Raw genomic sequence first — 18726 nt, 5'->3', positions numbered from 1 at the left:
CCATTCATTCATTGTCTCACATTTTCCTCCCTACCCCCCCTTTTGCTTTTCTCTTTAAAAAGATTCTTTCATTATTGCACAATTTCCTCCCTTCCCCACCCCGTACCTAGAATTTAAATCAGTTATAAAATATTTCATATACGTAAGAAGTTAGGTGTTGATGCTAAATAGTTATAATAAAAACCAATCTCTATATTTTTAAATCTATGTTAACAATTCGAAGGTTGTACTTCCATTAGAAATCCTCTGTAGGTACTGATGCACCCTCCTTCCAGTAGCACTCCCTTCCCTTCTTTGAGGAGTAACAGTGGTGCTTAAGTTTGTTATCATTTGCTTGCTTTTTAAAATCAATTTGTTATGTATTCATAGAGTATATTCTTTTTAGTTTTACATGACATTATACTATATAAATTCTTTAGCACCTTGCTTATTTAACATTATAATTTTGAGATTCACTCGTTCTGCCAATGTTCACAGCTGTGTTTCATTCATCAAGGGGTTCACTGTGTGGGTGGTATTCCAATTCAGATAGTCCCCCACTTATCATGGGCTTCTGTTCTGATGACTCCATTGTAAGTCACATGCCTCATTTTTAAAATTCATTTTTCATCATTATTGTTGTTATGTGCTGTCGAGTCATTTGCGACTCATAGTGACCCTGTGTACAACAGCCCTAAACCCTGCTCTATCCTGTGCCAATCGCACTGCCTCTGACACACCCATCCCGATTACCCCAGTCACTGAGTCAGTCCACCTCATAGAGGGTCTTTCCCTCCTGCGCTGTCCCTCCACCCTACCAAGCATGATGTCCCTCTCCAAGAACCTGTCTCTCCTTACAGCATGTCCAAAGTATGTCAGACGAAGCCCCAGAATCCTTGCCTCCAAAGAGCAGCCTGGTTTAACCCTCTCCAGGATGAATCTGTTTGTTTTCTTGGCAGTCCATGGCATTACAGTTCAAAGACATCAATTCTCCTTTTATCCTCCCTACTCATTGTCCAACTCTCTGATGCATAACAGGTGATTGCAAAGACCATGGCCTGTATCAGGCGCACCTTAGTCTCCAGAGAGACACCGTTGCTCTTGAGTACTTTAGAAAGGTCCCTAACCGCAGACTTTCCCATCGCTATAAGTTTTTTGATTTCCTGGCTGCTGGTGCCAAGAGTATTGACCATGGAGCCGAGCAAACTGAAGCTGTGAACAATCTCAATTTCTTCGCCATCCATCCTGATGCTACCAGTTGGTCCAGTGGTGAGAATCTTTGTCTTCTTGACATTGAGCCTCAGTCCATACTGAAGGCTGCAGTCCTTGACCCTCTGCAGCAGGTGCTTCAGGTCCTCCTCAGTTTCGGCAAGCAGGATTATGTCATCTGCATAATGCAGATTATTAATAGATCTTCCACCAATCCTGACGCCACACTTCTCCTCATAGAGCCCGGCCTCTCGGATAATCTGCTCTGCATACAGGTTGGAAAGGTATGGAGATAGGACACATCCCTGGCGTACACCCTTCCCAGTTTTGAACCATGCAGTGTTACCCTGCTCTGTTCTTACTACTGCCTCTTGGTCCAAGTATAGGTTTCGCATTAGCACAATCAAGTGTTCTGGGATTCCCATTCTTCTCAGAGTCAGCCACAGTTTGTTATGATCCATGCAATCAAATGCCTTTGCATAGTCAATGAAACACAGATAGACATTCTTCTGTATTTCCTGCTTTCAGCCAAGATCCATCTAACATCAGCTACAATATCCCTAGTACCACGACCCCTTCTAAACCCAGCCTGGACTTCTGGCAGTTCTCTGCTGATGTACTGTTCCAGTCGTTTTTGGGCAATCTTCAGTAGAATCTTGCTTGTGTGTGAAATCAATGATATTGTTCTGTAGTTTCTGCACTCAGTTGGGTCACCCTTCTTTGGAATGGGAACAAATATAGATCTCTTCCAGTCAGTTGGCCAAGTCGTTGTTCTCCAGAATTCTTGGCACAACTTGGGGAGCACATCCAGGGCAGCATCTGTTATCTGAAATACTTCATTTGGTATATCATCTATTCCTGGGGCCTTATTTTTTGCTATTTCCTTCAAAGCAGCTTGAACTTCTTCCTTCATCACCATAGGCTCTTGCTCAAATGTTACTTCGTTAAATTCTTCTGTATCTGCCAATTCCTTTTGATACAATTATTCAGTATATTCCTTCCATCATCTTTTAATACTTCCTGGATCATTTAACATTCTGCCGAAAGCATCCTTGATTATAGCAACCCTAGGTTTGAATTTGTTCTTCAGTTCCTTGAGCTTAAGAAATGCTGAACGAGTTCAGCCCTTTTGGTTTTCCGACTCTAGCTCCTCGCACATTTCATTGTAATATTTTGCCTTTTCATCATTACTGCTTTATATTATAAATATCTTTTATACTTAAGGGAGCTGTGGTAGCATAGTCTGTGTAGGGCCTTGATCTGTTAACTCAAAGGCAGCATCTCTCTGGTGATTCAAACCCACCAGCAGCTTTGTGGGGAAAAAATGAGCGACCGTCTCCCATGTGATTTACAGCCTCTGAAAACCCCATGGAGGGTCAGCTATGAGATAAGTCTGACTCATCAAACAGTTTGAGTTAGGGTTTTTCAAATAATCTTATTTTGTCTTAGAGGATTGTGTATTTCACATAAAAACTTAAAGATCTGTTGATATCAGTATATTATATGTTACAACATCATATATAGTACATAATATTAATAATCAATATTACATAAGATACCTTAAATAACAGAAACAAAAATACACAGAGCATTCCTAAATATGGGTTAGTGTGACTTTTGAAGTTCACATAGGTCTTAAATCAGAGACTGCTTATAGATAAAATCCCACAATTGAATTAGTTTCTTTTTGACACACATAAAAATAAAACCACCTCTATATTTAGAATTCTTTTTTAACAAATAGAAAATTATACTTCATTTTAAAACCTCTGTAGCTTAATATTATTAAGTTCCTTCAAATTTTCTGTTCTACATAATACTGCTGTGGAGAGTCTTTTTCTATGTTTCATAGTTGCAGGTTTATATAGCAGAAGCTCTTATAAATTTCAGTTGTGAGACATGCAGAAAGACCTGCAGACAGCAGTGCTATTTGTACTGTTCGGTCCCATGGACCTTGTGAGGAGCAGATTGGAACTTTGTCCTATCTTATGCCCTACTAATGATCTCCACCTTGCTTAAGCTCATTGTTCATTCATGTGTCAGCCCATCTCTTTGAGGGTCTTCTTCTCTTCACCTGACCCTCTACCTTTCCCATCAGGATGTCCTTTTCCAAGTTGCCCCTGCTGGCAACTTGGCCCAAAGTATGTAAGACTCCCCAGCCTTGCCTCTAAGGAGCACAGTGGTTGTCCTTCCTTGGAGATGGATACATTTGTTCTTTGGACAGTCCGTGGTGTTTTCTGAAGATTTGCTGCTTGAATTGTGGTGGTGAAGAGTGTGGAGTACACCACACAATCTTTGTAATAGCAAAAATGAGCTATATGTGTATATTGTATATGCACATGTAAATGTTACACAGGTCTGGTCATACAGTGTGTTGCGTGTTGTGCGACTAATAGAAAGGTCAGTGGCTTGAATCCATAAGCTGATATGCAGAAGAAAGTTGAGCAGTCTCCACCTGCTAAGGTTTATACCCTCAGAAAGCCTATGGAGGGTCCCTCTGGGTTGGAATCAACCTTGAAAGGTTTAGAAGAGGTCGTGACAGTAGAGACATTATCGCCAGTGTCAGATGGATCTTGGCAGAAAGCAGTTTCTATATGTTTCATTGACTATGCAAAGGTATTTGTGTGGATCACAATAAATTGTGGCTAACCTTGAGGAGAGTGGGAATCCCAGGACACTTGATTGTGCTCATGTGAAACCTCTATTCAGACCAGGAAGCAGTCCTCAGAACAGAGCAGGAAAGCAGTGTTTCAGGGATGTGTCCTGTTTCCATACCATTTCCATCTATGTGCACAATAGATCATTCAGGAGGATGGGCTTCATGAAGAGGAATGTGGCATCAGGATTTGAGGAAGATTCATCAGTAATGTATGTTATGCAGATGACACAGTCTTGCTTGCTGGAACTGAGGAGGACATGAGGTGTTTGCTGAAGAAGGTCAAGGATGATAATCTTCAATATGGATTGAAGCTCAAGAAAGCAAAGATTCTCACCACTGGGCCAATTGGCAACACTATGATCGGTGGAGAATAGATTGAGGTTATGAACAATTATGGCATGCTTAGCTCCACATTAAAAACTCTTGGGTCCAACAGTCAGGAAATCAAAAGATGAATCACACTGGAAAAATCTGCTGTCAGGGACCTTTCCAGAGTACTGCCAAGCAGACTAACGTACTTCTGATCTAGGTCATTATCTTGGCAGTTACTTGTTATGCATCAGAGAGCTGGACAGTGACTAAGGATGACAGAAGAAGAATCACCTTGTAAGTTGTGGTGAAGAGTCTTGAACATATTGTGAATTGCCATGAAAACAAAGAGGTCTGTCTTGGAGAGGGTGATACGAAGTTTCTCCTTGGAGGCTAGGAATTTTTTTTCTTTCAGTTTCGTCTTTTATACTTGGGCACATGGCCAGAAGGGACCAGTCCTCGGAGAAGGACATTCTGCTCGAACGGGTGGAGGTACAGTGTAGGAGAGGAAGACCTTGGATGAGGTGGATTGCCATAGTACCTGGGTTAATCGAGGTAGGTGGGTTGGAGTCAGTTAGACTGGCTCAGGATAGGGCAGGCTTCAGAGCTGTTGTACATAGGGTCACTGTGGTTTGCAGGTGACTCGATGACATGTAACAACAGCAACAAATCACAGACATAGTCAAACCCTGAAGAATGACATCGTCTAACCTATGCATTTGTGCCAGTCCTGTGAGTGTAAAATTGTGTTCTGTTTCTGTTATAATTTGCAGTCCCCTGATTTATTGAATTGAAATCCCTTTCAATTGTTAACTTTCTCTCAGCCTTTTTTGTGAATTGTTCATCCATCTCCTTTGTCCATTATATTTTGTTTTTTAAGTTATGTATGTAGGGAGAGGCTGTATATGGAATTCTGTCCTGTGTAATCTTCTGTAGCCTGTAACTCCTCTACAATAAAACGTATTAGGGATTCATTTGTAGATTCTATATTTTTTTAGATTCTATATTTCATTTGACAGTCTTTTGTGTTACATGATTTATAGCTTGTCTTTTCATCTTATTTTCTGTCTTTTTGAAGATTATAATTCTTAGTTACTTAGAATTCTATATGTCTTGCTTAAGAAATCTATTAAAGTGGTCATCTTTTTTTAAATAATGAAGTTTTACTCTTCAATTTTAAGGCTTTAATCTGCCAAGTTCCACCTGAATACATGTGCATAGATCAGGAGGCAGTTGTTTAAACAGAACAAGGGGAAACTATACAGGCCAAAACCAGTAAAATGGTGTATCAGGGTTGTATTTTATCACCATTTATTCACTGTATATGTTATTATTGTTGTTGTTATGTGCCGTCGAGTCACTTGCGACTCATAGCGGCTCTATGTACAACAGCCCTAAACTCGGCTCTGTCCTGTGCCAATCGCACTGTCTCTGACATTTCCATCCTGATTACCCCAGTCACTGAATCAATCCACCTCATAGAGGGCTTTTCTCTCCTGCGCTGTCCCTCCACCCTACCAAGCATGTTGTCCCTCTTCAAGATCTCGTCCCTCCTTACAACAGGTCCAAAATATGTTAGTTGAAGCCTCAGAATCCTTGCCTCCAGGGAGCCGCCCGGTTTAACCCTTTCCAGGATGAATCTGTTTGTTTTCCTAGCAGTCCATGGTACTCTCAGTACTCTTCTCCAGCACCACAGCTCAAAGGTGTCAATTCTTCTTCTATCCTCCTTAGTCATTGTCCAACTCTCTGATGCATAACAAGCGATAGCAAAGACCATGGCCTGTATCAGACACACCTTAGTTTCCAGAGAGACACCATTGCTCTTCAGTACTTTGGAGAGGTCCTTAACAGCAGACTTTCCCATGGCAATAGTCTTTTCATTTCCTGGCTGCTGGTGCCAAGAGTGTTGACTGTGGAGCCAGGCAAACTAAAGCTGTGAACAATCTCAATCTCTTCACCATCCATCCTGATGCTGCCAATTGGTCCAATGGTGAGAGAGCATATTATCAGAGAAACAGGTTTCTATGAAAAATAATATGACTTCAAGAGTGGAGGAAAACTTACTAACACTTTATAGTTAGGCAGGTGATCAAACCTTGCTTGCATAAAGTAAAGGTAACTCGATCAAAGACTGTTGCAGACCAAGGGTAAAGTATTTTTATAATTATTAATAATGAGACAGACAGCCAGAAATGACATAGAACAGAGAGCATGAAACAGCGGGCCAACAGCTCTCTACTGCAGACCCCAAGTCATGTTTCTCAGTGTTTTTATTGATAATTAGGGGAAGCAAAGCATACAAGGAATTCCTTGTAAATGAAGCCGAATTTTTCTCTATTGTCAACTAATGCTCTAGCTCAGGAAGTATTTCACAGGTAGTAACACTCCCTCTGTAGGGGGAGCCCTAGCTGTTTCCTGTCTGCAAGGAACAAACAGCTCATTTTCTGTAATCTGCCACAAGAGAAATCCTAACTTACAAATTTGTGATTCCTTCAATTCCTGAACAAGGATTTTCATATAATGTTTGGTATAAAGTTTGGCTTCCCATAAAAGACTACAGCCTTTGCTGTAATTTATGCTTTTTAACATAAAACAAAAGTCATTGTGATTAATGTGACATTTATTAGTCTTGTTAAACAGAGAAAAAAAATTGAAATTATACAAATCACAATGCTGATGGAAAGAGCCTCCAAGAAACCAAATGATCTATTAACAGGGAAACCTGTTATAGAATACTTCTTTGAAGTGCAAAGGAGCAAGGATGTCATTTGAGGGCTAAGATGTTCCTGACACGAGTGATGGTCTTTAAAAAATAACTTGATTTAGTTTTTCTTTTTAATATTTTTAATTGAGATTTTAATGAAAGTTTGTAGAGAATTTGAATTTCCATTCATCCATTGTTGCACATTTTCCTCTCTACCCACTTCTAGTTTGCTTTTCTTTTTGAAAAAAATTTTCATTGTTGCACAATTTCCTCTCCCTGCCCCAGTCCACTTTGCTGTGAAGCTCTTACTCCTGCGCTGTTGTCATACAGATAATACCTAATCATATATTCCTTTTAAACAGTTCTTTCCTTCATCTGTTTCAGTACAGTATATATTATTTATCCCCTCTTTTCTTAGTGTCCCCTCAACCCCTATGTCAGTCCTGTTTTATAACAGTAACATTATGCAGTATTTGTCCTTTTGTGACTGAGGTGTTTCACCCAGCATAATGTCCTTCAGGTTCACCTATTTGTATAATACGAGTTCCTTGTTTTTCAGTGTAGCATTCCACTGTGTGACTGTACCATAGCTTCTCTGTCCATTCGTTTGTTGACAGGCACATACTTGGGTTGTTTCCATCTCTTTGCTATTATGAACAGCACAGCAATAAACAGTGGTGTGCATATATCTGTTTGGGTGGCAGTTCTGGTTTCTTTAGGGTATATTCCCAGTGGTGGAATTGCTGGGTCAAATGGTATCTCTATTTACAACTTTTTGAGAAGGCGCCATACTGCCTTCCACAGTGGTTGCACTATTTTACACTCCCACCAACAGTGAATAAGGGTTCCAGTTTCTCCGCAACCTCACCAGCATTTGTTGTTGTTCTTTTGAACTTCGCTATTCTTACTGGGGTGAGATGATATCTCATAGTTGTTTTTGATTTAATTTTTCATTTGTATGAAAGTTTCTATGTCACTAGTTTTTCATTCAGTCATCTTTACACATTTTGTTTTGTAACATTAATTTCAGTTGATTCAAGCTTTCAGCGAGAGGGATTGACACAGTGATGGCAGCAGTGGGTTGAAGTGCATCAGACACAATGAGGATGGCATAGGAAAGGACAGGATTAGGTCTGTTGTTCATAGGGTTGCTCTGAGTCTTACGCAGTGGTACCTAACAACAGTGGTAGTAATGTCATTACAATGTCTCATCTACTGCTTATTATTTATTAACTTTACCTTCATCCTTGTACCGCACCTCCCCACTTTCCCATCCAAGGTAACCGTGTCATGGTGTTTTTAATTACCTCATGTACATGTGGAGTTTGGTCAGTGAATAAGGAAGAAAAAAGAAGAATTGATACTTTTTATGCCACTATCGTAGTGTTGACAGAGAGTATTGGTAATTCCACTGACTGCCAAAAGAACAAAGAAATTTGTTTTGAATGTACAGCCAGGAATGTTCTTTAGAAGTGAATTTAGAAATATTCTAATGTACGTAGCATATCTTATGAGGAGGAACGAACCTCTAGAGAAGAGCACCGTGCTTAGTAACGTGAAGGATCAGGAAAAAGAGGAAGGCCCTCCACGCGGTGGATCAGAGTGGCTGCGGGCAAGAGCTCAGGCGTGTGGCTGGTGCAGGGTGGTGGGTAGCGGTTCACTCTCCCGTAGGTGAGGTTGCTGAGTAGGAACAGGCTCCATTCAGTCGATGGTTTTCCATGACTGGCACTTAGGCTTGTGGCGAAGCTGCCCCTGCGTGCTCTTAACCGCTCAGTTGTATGAATTTGTAGTTCTCTTTAATACCTTGGTGTTTTGTTGTGGCTTTGTTGTTTTTCTTTTTAAATTTTCTACTAGTGTATTTACAGAATTTGAATACATTGTATTCAAGAACAAATTCTTTGAATTTCCCTCACCCCCACTCATTAAATTGCACAACCCTATGATTAATAGCCCCCCTTCCCCTGCACATCCTCATCCCTCTGCTTCCACCCTCTCCCACCCCTCTTGGATTCTTATACTCATTCTAAAATAATGGTTTTATAAAATATTTATCCTTGTGGGAGTTAATTCACTCAACATAATGCTCTCCAGTTCCTCCAAAGTTAGGTAATAATTTAGAAAATCATTACTCCTGCGTGCTGTATAGTATTCTGTTGTGTGAATGTAACAATTTCTCAATTCGTTCTTTTTTGGCTGGACGTTTAGGTTGTTTCCATGTTCTTGCAATGGTGAATAATGCTGCTATGAACATTGGTGTACAAGTCTCCGTTTGGGCCTCAGTTCTCATTTTCTCACAGTATATTCCTAGTAGTGAAATAACTGGCTAGAAAGGAACTCTTAAACATTGTTCGTGGGATTGTAAAATGGTACAACCATTCTGGAAGGCAGTTTTACACTTTCTCAAAAAGCTGAACATAGAAATTCTCTAATGCCTTGTAATCATACTTATTAAATATTAAATTCCATTTTTTAAATAATTTTCCATAGGCAGATTGTTCTGAAACACTTGCCTGTCATTCCTCCAAACAAGTTTTTTCTGTGTCTCGCATTATTGATTTTGTCTTCATCTATTAGTAAACAAATTATAATTTTTCCCTATTATGTATTTGGAGATGGTTTTAAAGGTTATATCCAAGTTGGTGAACTAAATTATGGTTAATCAAACCATTTGGCTTTCCATGCCCCTTTAACCTTTTTGTTTTTATAAAATTTTTATTTTAATTGTGATTTCAGTGAAAGTTTACAGAAAAGTTAGGTTTTCATTCATTGTTACATTTTCTTCCTCCCTTTACCCTACCTCGGTTCACTTTTTTTCTTTTTAATATTCATACACAATTACCTCCCTCTGCTCCATTTCCCCTCTCTCAGACCTCTTTTTTGTGTACCTTTTATTCTGGACTGTTGTCATACCCATAATGCCTAATTATATATTCCTTTTAGATAGTTCTATCCTTCATTCTATTCTGTTAATGATTTTTTATTTATCTTAAATAACTTTATTGGGTAATAATATTTCTATGGCATTCTGATTGCCAGTAATCAGGAAATAAGGAGACAAATGCATTTCACTGTGAAAATCTCCAGTTAGGGGCCTCTCCAAATTATTGAGGAATAATGATGTCAATTTGAAGGCCAAGGTGTGTCTGATTCAGGCTACAATCTTTCTACTTACTTGCTATGTGCCTGAGAGCTGGACAGTGAAAAAGGGTGATAGAAAACAAATTAATGCCTTTGAGCTGTGGTGTTGAAGAACACGGAACATTCCATGGATGGCCAACAGAACAAACAAATATGTCTTGGGGAAGGTACAGCTGGAGTGCTTTTTGGAGGCAAGAGAGATGAAGCTTCGTCTCATATGCTTTGAGCATGTTGTTAGGAGGTGCTATTCCTTGTAGAAGAGCATGATGCTGGGAAAGGTGGAGGGTTGGCGAAGGAGAGGAGGACCTTCAACCAGGTGGATTGACATGGTGACTGCTGCCGTGGGCTCCTGTGTGTCAGAAAGTGTGAAGATGTCTCAGGATAGAAGAGGGTTCAGATCTTTTGTTCATAGGGTTACTATGAGTTGTGCTTGACTTGATGGCACCTAACAACAATGGAGCTCTGGTAGCCTAGTGGTAAGCGTAGTGGGTTAGGGCTGCCAACCCAAAGGCAAGTGGTTTAAATCCACCAGCTGCACTGAGAGAGAAAGATTAATAATATTTACCTCTGCGGTTTACAGCCTCTGAAAACTTGCTGGAGGCTCAGCTGTGAGTAGATTCTGACTTTACAGCATACAACAGCGTCAACAAAAGTGATGCCTAGTACATAGCAATCCTGGTATGTTTTTGATTTAGAGATGCTTTTTGATTTCAAATATATTTAAAAAAACTATGCTAGAATCACTTATACATAGTAATTTTCCTATAATGTTACTGGATAGTATTATTTAATGTTTTTCACTTGAGCTCAGTGTGATACAAAATATTTTATCAAGTTTTAATTTTATTATTAATGAAGTTGAACAATTTTTTAGGGAGCTCTGGTGGCATACTGGTTTGGCGCTGCATTGTTATCCCAGAGGCACGTGGTTCAAATTCACCAGCTGCTCCTCAGGAGAAAGTTAGGCATTTCCTCCTGTGTGATTAAATGGCTTCTGAAAACATGCTAGAGAATCTGCGATGGGTTGGTTCTAACTTGATGGTTTACAACCCAAGTAGTGTTTTAGAAGCTATTAAGATTTTCAGTATTCAGTTGAAATTAAAAATGATAGTTTCTCAGTATATTCATCTAATTTTTCTAAAGGATTTTGCTTAATATATATCTATTTGCTATAATAGATATTAGATACTGATACTACTTTATTTTTAGTAAGGAAATTAGTACTGTTGTGGACTGACATTTGTGACAAATCTTGAGCAGTTATTCCTGAACTTGCATGTTAGAGTTGCCTAAGGGGCTTGGTGAAATGCCTTTTCCTTCCCCTTTGCCAGAGCTTAAGTAACTTGTCTGGCATGAAGAAATCTGTAATTGTCGCAGGCATCCTAGGTGCTTATTCTGACAAACTGGTAGATGGAGGTAGTTAGAGGTATAGATTTTCTGAAAACTTCTTTGGTGTTGGTGGATGAAAATGTATGCGTAGACTACCTCATTAGAAAGCTGTGTAAACTTCAGTAATACTACATTAAGTGCTAGGAAGTGAGGAGTTAGAATTTGTTCAATGGGACTGGTCCAGCAGGTCTACATTTTTAAGCATGGGAATTACATAAGTCAGAATTTCCACCCCCTCTTCCTCTTTTTGCTTTTTTTGTTAAGCCTAATAGTAATTATACCATAAATTAGAAGACGTATTGCCATGGGAACGTCTGCTGTTAGGGACCTCTCCAAAGTACTGAAGAGCAGTGGTGTCTCTTTGGAGACTAAGGCCATGATACAGGCCATGGTCTTTGCAATCACTTGTTATGCATCAGAGAGTTGGACGATGACTAGGGAGGATAGAAGGAGAATTGATGCCTTTGAGCTGTGGTGCTGGAGAAGAGTACTGAGGGTACTGTGGACTGTTAGGAAAACAAACAGATTCATCCTGGAAAGGGTCAAACTGGGCTGCTCCTTAGAGGCAAGGATTCTGGGGCTTAGTCATACTCTGGACATATTGCAAGGAGGGACAGGTCCTTGGAGAAGGACATCATGCTTGGTAGGGTGGAGGGACTGCGCAGGAGAGGAAGGCCCTCTATGAGGTGGATTGATTCAGTGACTGGGGTAATCAGGATGGGTGTGTCGGAGACGGTGCGATTGGCACAGGACAGAGCAGGGTTTAGGGATGTTGTACATAGGGTCGCTATGAGTCGCAAGCGACTCGATGGCACATAACAGCAACAACAATAACAACAATTTGAAAAGAAAAAAGTGGAAAATATGTGAGGTAATTATTTTTTATTGGAAGTTGCTTTGTCTTAAATATTTCTGGGTACCTCATTGGCCTAGAATAAACAAGGCAAGTTTTGTTTAGTTAAGCCACATGTAAGCTATGTGAGGGAAAGTTTGTTGTTCTATTTCTCCTACCTAAAACAGTGATTACGATATGAGAAGAGGCATTCATTAATTGTTGAAAACAATGTAAATATAGAAAACAATTTACATAGCAGATACGGTAAGGAAGTAAGAGTTTATTTTGAATAACTTAAACTGTCCTTTCAGGAGTTGTTACACTTGATTTCACAGAGTTTATAGTAAATTTATTAGGGTTTTTTAAAAATAAAATTTTTATTTTATACTGATTCACTTACAGAGTTTGTATACATTGTTTTTTGCACTGGATCGTTCTGATTTCCTTTACCCACTCCACCCTTATTAGGTATATATTTACTTGAGATTTGCTTATTGCTAAAAATGTGAGAATATTATAAAATAATTTAGACTCTTTCCATGTAAATGACATTTAAAATTTATTATTGACAATATAAATACTGTTCTTGAATTGAAAGCATTTTTGTTTTTTTTTTCCTTAGGAGCTAATGGAGCAGTTTCATCAAGTTGAATCTCATCTGAATAAGCTAAATCATCTCCTTACAGATATTCTTGCTGATGTAAAGACAAAAAGAAAAATTTTGGCAGCTAATAAACTGCAACAAATGGAAAGAGAACTCTATGTATATTTTTTTAAAGATGAAGATTATCTGAAAAATATAGTGGAGAATCTGGAAAGCCAGTCAAAGATTCAAGCTGCTGGCGTTGAAGATTGAAAATTACTGAAATTGAATCTTTACTACTATCTTGATTTGGAATGTGTTTTGTTTTAATGTTTCACAAATTAGGAGACTATAGCATTTCTAACTATATTTTAGACTCGAGGTCAATGGAACATTTTACTTAGTGAACTCAAGTGTATCACTTTGGTGTTTTCTTAATATTTGACATGCTTATTCAAAAAGCCACAGCTTTTTATGACTCGAGCAGGTGCTTGGTGGCACTTGAGTGGGTGAGATATCACTTCTGGAGATTTATTACTTACAAAGAGAAAGCAAAATTATATAATGAAAAAAAAGAGTAGGCCAGTATTTAAATATTAAAAATGTTTGTATAAATTTGAGTTAGCCTTATTTAATCCATCAGCCTTAAATTGTGGTGTGGCTAGGTACATTTATATTTGATTTTAAGCAAAAGTGTACCCTTCAAGTGTCATTTCCCCACAGTTCCCTAGCTATATAGTCTTTGAGGCTGTTTTAATTTAGTATTTCTGCTTACACTAGAAAGAATATCAGTATTCTGTTGGCCTTTGCTTAGGGGCAGGATCCTAGGGACTCAAAATTTCAACAAGACCCACAAGAATTCTTTGAATTCACTGGCTTGCACCGTGAATGACTGGCGGGAATCTAGAATTTTGTTAAAGTGTTGGCTAAAAAGGATGTTCACTGCTTTTTATAATCTGTTTCCTTGTGATAAAAAAAGAAGAAAAAAGCCAGCTAGGCAGAAATTGCTTGATGGTGGTATGAAGTAATTTGAAGTTGTTCAAGTGCCCAATAACTGTCTTAACTTATTATGAGAGGTTTCATAGAGAAAACGATATGGCATAGCTGTTTTCTTCCAAGACTGTTTACCTGCTGTTGGTATGAAATACCAGTCTAAAATGGTGTATTTTAGGTAATATTTATGGACCTGTTTTGATATAAAGCCAAAATTGTAGGTAAAAGATGAGCCTTTAATTTTTTAATCTACTGAAGAAAAATATTTTTGCCAGTTTTTTTATGCATTTAAAAATTCATATTAAGTAGATCTTAATATACTTGAAAATTTTGTAACACAATAAATTTTGTCCAGATTTTACTGTCAGTTGCTTTGCACTCGAGTGATATTTTTTTTATTTATGCTTGATCAGTTTTTTCCCTGTTTTGCCTTTTGATGAAATACTTTTTTTCATTTCTCCAAGAATACGGAAAAATGTAGCACCTGGTATATTTGTTCATGATAGCAAGTTCTATTTAGTTCAGTGCCAGCTGTGTTAGATGTGAGACAGGATGCTTGGTGATTGAACTGGCCCCTACTGCTCCTCTAGCCTGGAGCCCAAGGAGCTGAATAGTAAGTAGTAGGATGGTTCTTGTGTACCCACTCTAACTATCCAGTACCTTTTATTTTAGTAGATTTGTGTAGCTGAGGACTAATAATAGGTGTTTTCAGACCTTGGGAAGTTAATAGAGTCTTTCTTGTCCTCTTTGCTTCCCCTGACTCTCTAATCCATCTGGTTGAGGACCTTCCTCTCTGTCACTGGCCCTCTCCCTTTGCAAGCATGATGGCCCTTTGCCAAGGAGTAGCCTCTTCAGGAAACAGGCTCAAAGTATATGAGATGAAGCTTTATTATCTTTACCTCCAAGGAACACCCTCAGCCAGATGGACTGACACAGTTACTACGGCATTGGGATCCAGTGTGTCGGAGAAGATGAGGATGGCACAGGATGGGACAGGGTTCAGATCTGTTGTTCATAGGGTCACTGTGAGTCAGACTCGACAGCCCCTAACAACACCACCACTCTAATGGAGTCTGTGATCTTTTTACTTTATCCGGTCTGTGATGGCTTAATAGATAGCTGTTTACTGTGCAGATAATTCATTTTTATGAAAGGCTCAGTATATAAAATTTTTAAATAGAGCATTTCTTATTTCAAAGTCTCAAAATTAATACATAGACATTTATCTTATGTTTAGGATTTTATGACAATGGAAAATGATGAGGCATTAGTAGGCTTTGGTCTCTATAAAACACCGCTCTCCAGTGTTGCTCAGAAGATTATGTCTGCTATGCACTCAGTTCATTTAGTGGAGTCTGAGAATGTGAGAGAGAGTGAAAAGAGTGAGTAACTTTTATGAACCTTTCTGGGGTTTGTTACCTTGAATGTTCATTATATTTAAAATTTTAAAGTGAAATGTCATATAAGTGTTTCATAGCACTGTGTATAGAAAAGTCCCATCCGTACAAGGAGCACAGCTCCTTTCCCTGTCTTCTCGGGCTCTGTGCTGCCTTGTGCTGCCATTTATTGAATTCTTGGGCATTCCTGTCAGAGTGTATGGTGAATGAGAGAACTGATTTTGATAATACGTATATTAAACTACAGTAGAAACTGTGACAGAAATTGGTGCATTTGTATCCATTCTGTTTTTATGACATGCATTACTTAAGTCAAACGTATTGTTGTCAAATTGATTCTAGCTGAATTCCTATAGGACCAAGTAGAAATGTCCCGTAACTTTCCATGGCTGTAAATCTATAAAAACAGATGACCTCATCTTTTTCCTGCAGAGTGGCTAATGGGCTTGAACCACCGACCTTTTGGTTAACAGCCAAATACATAACTGCTGTACCACTAAGGCTCTTTGTTATGCATTATATATTATATATAATAGAAGAAGCAGTAACGTAATGCTCATAAGGGTACCTGAAGTGTTTGAAACTTCAGAGTTTATATCTGTTTTTTGCTACTAGCAAAGCAGTTTTAATTTTTCAGTTTGGGGCCTGTAATTTAGAGTTTGTTTCTTTTCCTACAGACGTAGATGATTGAAATATAATTTATTATTAGGAGTGGAAATAATTGAAATATTCTAAATATTAAAGCAAAAGTTACTATAAAAAATACAAAAAGTTACTGTAAGTGCTATTTGTTGACCAAGATATAGTAATGAACATTTTGATCTGAGACATTCAGACATCTGTGTTTGCATGCTTTATTACAATAGTGTTGTGGTTGTTGTTAGGTGCCATCGAGTCCAGTACAACTCACAGAGACATTATGAACAACAGACCAGAACCCTCTCCTGTCTTTTGCCAACCTAACCCTTTCCTGACATTCTTGACCTCATTGCTGCAGTCACTGTGGCAGTCCACCTCGTTGAGGGTCTTCCTCTCTTTTGTCCCTCCATCTTCTCAATTACGATTTATTTCCCTTTCCAAGGAATGAGCCTCTCTTAGCAACATACCCAAGGTATATGAGACAAAGTTTTACCATCTTTACCTCCAAGGAGCACTCTGGCTGCATCCATTCCAAGACATACCTGTTTGTTCTTTAGGCAGTTCATGGAATCTTCAGCACTTTTCTCCAACACAGTTCAAAGGCATCAGTTCCTCTATCATCCTTATTTATTGCCCAGGTTTTAGGAACATAGCATATAACTCTAAAGACCATTTCCTGAAACAGGTGTAGATTAGCCCCAAAAGGACATCATTGGTCCTCAGTAGTTTGGAGAGGTCCCTGACTGCAGACTTAGTACAATAGAAGTCACTGAGAAATAAACCAGTAAGAATTTTTGGGTATGGACTACTTACTGAGCAATTATAAAGTTTTGGAGAGAACAGAGAGGATATTAACGAGACTATAAATATGTAAACATCAAAGTACTTTCTTCTTCATATACTTCGCTTTCTCCAGTCAAAGAACAAGTACCCCTTGACAGAGGTAGAAAGGTACTTCTTTTCCTATATTGTAGGAAGAATAACAAAATCCTTCTGGTGACTGCAACATGACTCTCTACTGAAAAAAACCAGCAAAACTCATCTCATGTCACCTCTTGTCATATTCATCAGCTAACCGCTTAAAACCCCTGTTTACTGAAGATTATTAAAAAAAATAATGGAAAAGATTACTTTTCTGCTACGTGTTCTTGTATTTGGAGAAATAGTGACATTTTCTTAGTGACTTTATATCCTTTGTTGCTGTGGAACAGCATTACTACAAGCTTCCTCTAAAAACAACCAGATCAGACCCATTGCTGTTGAGTGGGCTCCTCCTCATAGACCCCGTAGCCTAGAGTAGACCTGCCCCATACGGGTCCCTGAGCGCTGCATCGTTCAGTGGCTGTGGGGGTTCAGACCCCAGGCTTCTTGGTTAGCAGCCAAGTGCTGAACCACTTAGAATGACATGCACTCTATTCTCTCACAGTTTCTGTGGTTCAGGGAAGACTTCACGGTTCTGCCTGGGTTGATCTCATCTTAGACTTGAGAAGGGAAGCATTTCCTTCCGTGTAGACATGGTTGTTGAGGCAGAATTCAGTTCTCCAAGATCTTCCATGTGGCCCCTCCACTGGCAGCTTCCCAGCATGGAGCCAGGTTTTTTCACAGCCAGTGAGAGTCTTCCCTAGCCAGGCTGCCAGTGCAGTTCTGTGCAGAAATAGGCGTCCTATTGCCTTTGCTGTTTTCTCCTGTTAGAAGCGATTCACTAAGTCTCAGCTACACTCATAAGGAGGGAACTACTGAAGATTTTAAGGACCACGAGTCAGGGATTGTGGGCCCACTTTAAGTTCTATTCCTTCAGGTTCCTAGCAACCTTACTCTTTTTTCTTGTCAATCTGAATTAAAGTTGGTTTGTTGCTGGGCTCTTCAAGGGTCATTAACTGTTGAGGACTGCAATGTGTTGTGGATACCTGGCAAGGCAGGTTTATTCTAACCTGTAATGTGCCTTCTAAAAATCACAAACAGCTTTAGCAAGACTGCAGCCATGTCTGAGCAAGCGCAGTCCTGCTGTGCTCAGTCATTGTTTCAAGTGTAATCTTACAGGTGTGTGGAGTGATAAAAGTAGGGGTCCGTGTGCATTGTTTTGAGTGTAACCGCACAATCTTTGTGCAGAATATGACACAGAGCCACCTTTCCTCTGAGCACTGTAAGAGTGTGGTGGGAACATTCCTGGGTGGCTCATGGGAAGGCTTATGTCTTTACCCAGTGTGGTGAGGCTTTGAGGCTCTTTTGTGCATGTGCCACATGGCTCACAGTCAGCCGTGCATCGTGGCTCCCTTCTCCTCGGAGTCTGTGTGAGAACCAGAGTAAAAGTGATCTTTAAGCCTCTTACGACTCCTCAGCTCTCCGTGTTTGTTTACAAATTGGTCACTGAACCTGAGTATCCAACATTGGCTGTTTGCCTTGAGCCTGACATTTAATGTAATGAGCATGATAGATACTTAACCTTGGACATAAATGGCTCTGTGGGCAGAATTCCAACATGACAAATTGACACTGTGAGCAGATTTCCAATAGGACATCAATATAAGACTTGCTTGATTCTGAATGCTTGGGATATTTTATTTCTTGTAAGTAAAAAATCAAAATCAGGATTTTGTAGCTGAAAGCCCATTTCATGACAAATAAATATAAAAATGGAACACAGATGTAATGACAATAACTAAACCACAGATACATGCTTCTACAAACAAAACCAGAGAGTATTAAAACTAGGTGGTACATATCACTTTAGGGTGATAATTTTCAGATCTGCTGGAGTCACTGAATTATCTTGAAATATAAATCCAGCAATGATTAGACTTTTCTTTTACTGATACCTAATTGCAACAAGTAATAATTTTTATTTAAAAACCTTTTTGCTTTGATGATGATGATAATGTTTTTTTTTCTATA

General features: G+C 39.1%; 2 protein-coding genes across 2 annotated transcripts in view; both read left to right on the top strand.

Moving 5' to 3' along the window:
* Window positions 1-13078, top strand: part of HAUS3 (HAUS augmin-like complex, subunit 3) — a 28496-nt gene extending 15418 nt beyond the window's left edge. The window contains exon 4 of the mRNA XM_006893605.1: window positions 12845-13078. Coding sequence (XP_006893667.1) covers window positions 12845-13078 — 234 coding nt within the window. The remainder of the gene's footprint in view (window positions 1-12844) is intronic.
* Window positions 13079-15047: 1969 nt separating this feature from the next.
* Window positions 15048-18726, top strand: part of POLN (polymerase (DNA directed) nu) — a 296309-nt gene continuing 292630 nt past the window's right edge. Inside the window, exon 1 of the mRNA XM_006893654.1 lies at window positions 15048-15180. Within this exon, the coding sequence (XP_006893716.1) occupies window positions 15048-15180 (133 nt within the window). The remainder of the gene's footprint in view (window positions 15181-18726) is intronic.

The sequence above is a fragment of the Elephantulus edwardii genome, unplaced genomic scaffold (assembly GCF_000299155.1).
Source record: "Elephantulus edwardii isolate Elephantulus edwardi_28Jun2011 unplaced genomic scaffold, EleEdw1.0 scaffold00129, whole genome shotgun sequence".
Lineage (NCBI taxonomy): Eukaryota > Metazoa > Chordata > Mammalia > Macroscelidea > Macroscelididae > Elephantulus > Elephantulus edwardii.
The sequence above is the reverse complement of the archived record's forward strand: the minus strand, read 5'-3'. Positions and strand labels throughout refer to the sequence as shown.